Source organism: Vigna radiata, unplaced genomic scaffold, assembly GCF_000741045.1.
Source record: "Vigna radiata var. radiata cultivar VC1973A unplaced genomic scaffold, Vradiata_ver6 scaffold_227, whole genome shotgun sequence".
NCBI lineage: Eukaryota > Viridiplantae > Streptophyta > Magnoliopsida > Fabales > Fabaceae > Vigna > Vigna radiata.
Genome location: NW_014543239.1, coordinates 29,037 through 31,698, shown reverse-complemented (window position 1 = coordinate 31,698; position 2,662 = coordinate 29,037). Strand labels below are relative to the sequence as shown.

At 37.9% G+C, this 2,662-nt stretch overlaps 1 protein-coding gene across 1 annotated transcript; it reads right to left on the bottom strand.

The window, feature by feature from the left end:
* Positions 1-206: 206 nt before the first annotated feature.
* LOC106753271 (probable BOI-related E3 ubiquitin-protein ligase 3) lies at positions 207-2,033 on the bottom strand. Its single transcript, XM_014635062.2, has 3 exons — positions 1,697-2,033; positions 1,229-1,604; positions 207-872 (listed from the first exon to the last, which is right to left on the bottom strand). The coding sequence occupies exons 1-3, from the start codon at positions 1,753-1,755 to the stop codon at positions 261-263; spliced, it is 1,047 nt and encodes a 348-aa protein (XP_014490548.1). The 5' UTR covers positions 1,756-2,033; the 3' UTR covers positions 207-260.
* Positions 2,034-2,662: the final 629 nt, after the last annotated feature.

Sequence of the window (2,662 nt, the reverse complement as noted above, 5' to 3'; positions counted from 1 at the left end):
TCCTTCGCTTTTTTACTCTTTTACCCCTCTCCCATAATCTAAGATATTTCACTTCATAATCTAAATCCTCATTTTTAATCATGACTTTTAAGATTCCATGTCTCTCCACTTCATGTCGTGTCTTCTCATCCAAATCTCGTGACTCACCACACTCATTCATTCTCATTCAAAACAAAGCAAAATTTGCAGAAAATAAAAAATAGATGAAATTAAAAATTAATCTTTTTTCTTCTAATTTCATTTTGAGAAATTAATGATGATTATAATGTCATGTTTACATGAACACTGGCATTTTTTATGGATTTACAAACAGGACAAGAGTCTAAACTAGACCCGCAACCTGTGCAGACACATAGGTGCCTGCACGGTAAGATTAGCACGCACGATTCCTTTTCCCCACACTTTCTGCACAATCTCTTCCCACCGCTTTTTCCATTATCGTTATATTTGTTTTTATTATTATTATTATTATTAATAATAATATTTTCTTTTATTTCGCTGCAACCTTCCTTTTCCTTGTCCTGCGCCCCGGTGGCTAACGTACGCCACCCCTCGTCGCTGCTCCCGCAGCACGACTCCGCATCTTCATCAGCCGTGTGCGGTGGCGCTGCTACCTGGGCGAGGACCTGCTCGAGATTGGTGCGGAGGACATTGGCGGTGGCCTCGTTGGTCTGAGCCAGGTCGCGCCAAAACTGATTCTCGATGCTCAGTGATCTCACTTTCTCTTCCAAAACCCAATTCAATTTTTCTATCTTCAAAATCTCTTCTTCTTTCGCTCTCAGCCTCTTCGCCATTTCCACCTCAATGCTCTCCATCAATCTTCTAGCTTGCCGCTTTCTCTTTTCTTCTAACTCCATCCTAACCTTCTCCATCTGCAGACATTCCAAATTACATCAGTTAATGCTACTCATTCACTAAATCAAATACTCTCACAGTAAAAAAACTTCAAAATTACAAGACCCAGAAAAAAGTAATCAATATCGAAGATGTGCATTATTACAATTAAAAACCATGCTAAGATCATTGCTGATGGGCTAGAAAAGTAGTGTTTTGCACGGTTGAATTTTGTGAAAAGTATTTAGAGTGTTGTGTTTGGCAAATTCGGACAAGTTAAGGGGATAAAAATGGAGACTAATTAAACAAAACCCCAATGAAAAAACTCGGGAAAGTGATTTATTTTTCAAAAACCTGAAATTTCGATGAAATCAGAGAAGGGTAAGTGAATTACGTGGTGGGAGACGAGGGCATCGAGGTCGAGCTGTTGACGATGGATGTGAGAGGAAATGTCTTCGCCAAGGAAGGAGAAAGAATCGGTTTTCTTCTGAGGGTATGGATGGAAAGGGAAATTGTTGTCGTGGATGGAATCTCTGGAGCGTTTTCTGGAAACGGGAACAACCTTGTTGTTGTAGGAGAGAGTACTGTTGTCGGATTCCAAAACAGCGGGTTTCTGGAGTAGAGAGCTGAAGTGAGGCGGCGGAAGAAATGTCTCCGACGCGGTGGTGGTGCCGGAGAGAGGCAGCATCGAGTAATTACCCAAACCCAAACCCGTTTGCGTGGCGTACATGTTCATGATGGTGGCATCCATTGGGTTGGTTAAGGTTTCTCTGCAGGTTCATCAGAAGAGAAAAAAGAAAAAGAAAAACATTATGGTGATGAAACAGAAAAGAAGAAAAAGGGTGAGAAGAGATGTATTCACCTATTGGGTATGAGTTGTTGAGGATGGAAGATGTTAAAGTGACGAGCTTCAACTGCCATTGATGTGTTTGAGTTGTTTGAAGTGGGTGAAAGTTTTTGAGAATATGCAGATGAGGTGTTTGTTATAAGGGTTTGTGATGGATTTGGATGAGAAAATGGAGGAGAGAAGAATGGGAGATGAACAGATAGATAGAGGTGAGTGAATGGGAAGAATGAATGAAGGAAAGGGTGTCAGAGAGAAATGAACAAAAGCATGCAAATAGGGTGGCAGCAAGGCTGGATGGTGGGGTTCATTCAGGATTTGGTCCTGTCCACACTTTATTCTATTTTAATTATACCATTAAATGTTTAACTATTTTAAATTGCTACACAAAAAAGGAGAGGAAAAAAAGGTGACAATGGTGGTGTGTTAGTTTGTTTTATTGTAAGATTTTGTCTATTTATGGAGTGCCAAGTTCCTAACCCACCCAGATTTGATCCTCATAATAATGCTATAGTTATAGCATCTTTGAGTGTTTGAATAATATGCTCTTTTTTTTTTAATTTGGCCATTTTGAAGCATTAAATTAGTGTTGGGAGATTCATGCAATTAAAAAAGTGTTAAAATGTTGAAATCACACTTCATGCTAATTTGAGTAATCCATAACTTTTAACCATTTTGTGTGTTGGTTGAGTTTTTGGTGTATGTGTTGGAATTGGTTTTAATTGGAATAGCTTTCAATCACACAAAGATTAATTTTGTGCAATCTTTTCACATTCAAAATCTTTAAACCCCATAAAAGAGGATTGCTTGAAAAGTTGATTTGGCATGAAGAAAAAAATAAAGAAGCCAAAATGTTATTAACATTTAAGCCTTAAATTTTTTTTTTTTTAAAAGGAGGATACTATACTTACTCGTGATGAAACATTAATTTGAGAAACAAATAACTTCTATCTATTTTAATGCCAAATCAAATTAATTTTTGTC

Coding starts and splice junctions, on each gene's coding strand:
- LOC106753271 (XM_014635062.2), bottom strand. CDS start 1,755: ATGGCAGTTGAAGCTCGTCACTTTAACATCTTCCATCCTCAACAACTC. Junction 1,605..1,696: donor CAACAACTCATACCCAATAG/GTGAATACATCT, acceptor ATGAACCTGCAG/AGAAACCTTAACCAACCCAA. Junction 873..1,228: donor ATGCCCTCGTCTCCCACCAC/GTAATTCACTTA, acceptor GAATGTCTGCAG/ATGGAGAAGGTTAGGATGGA.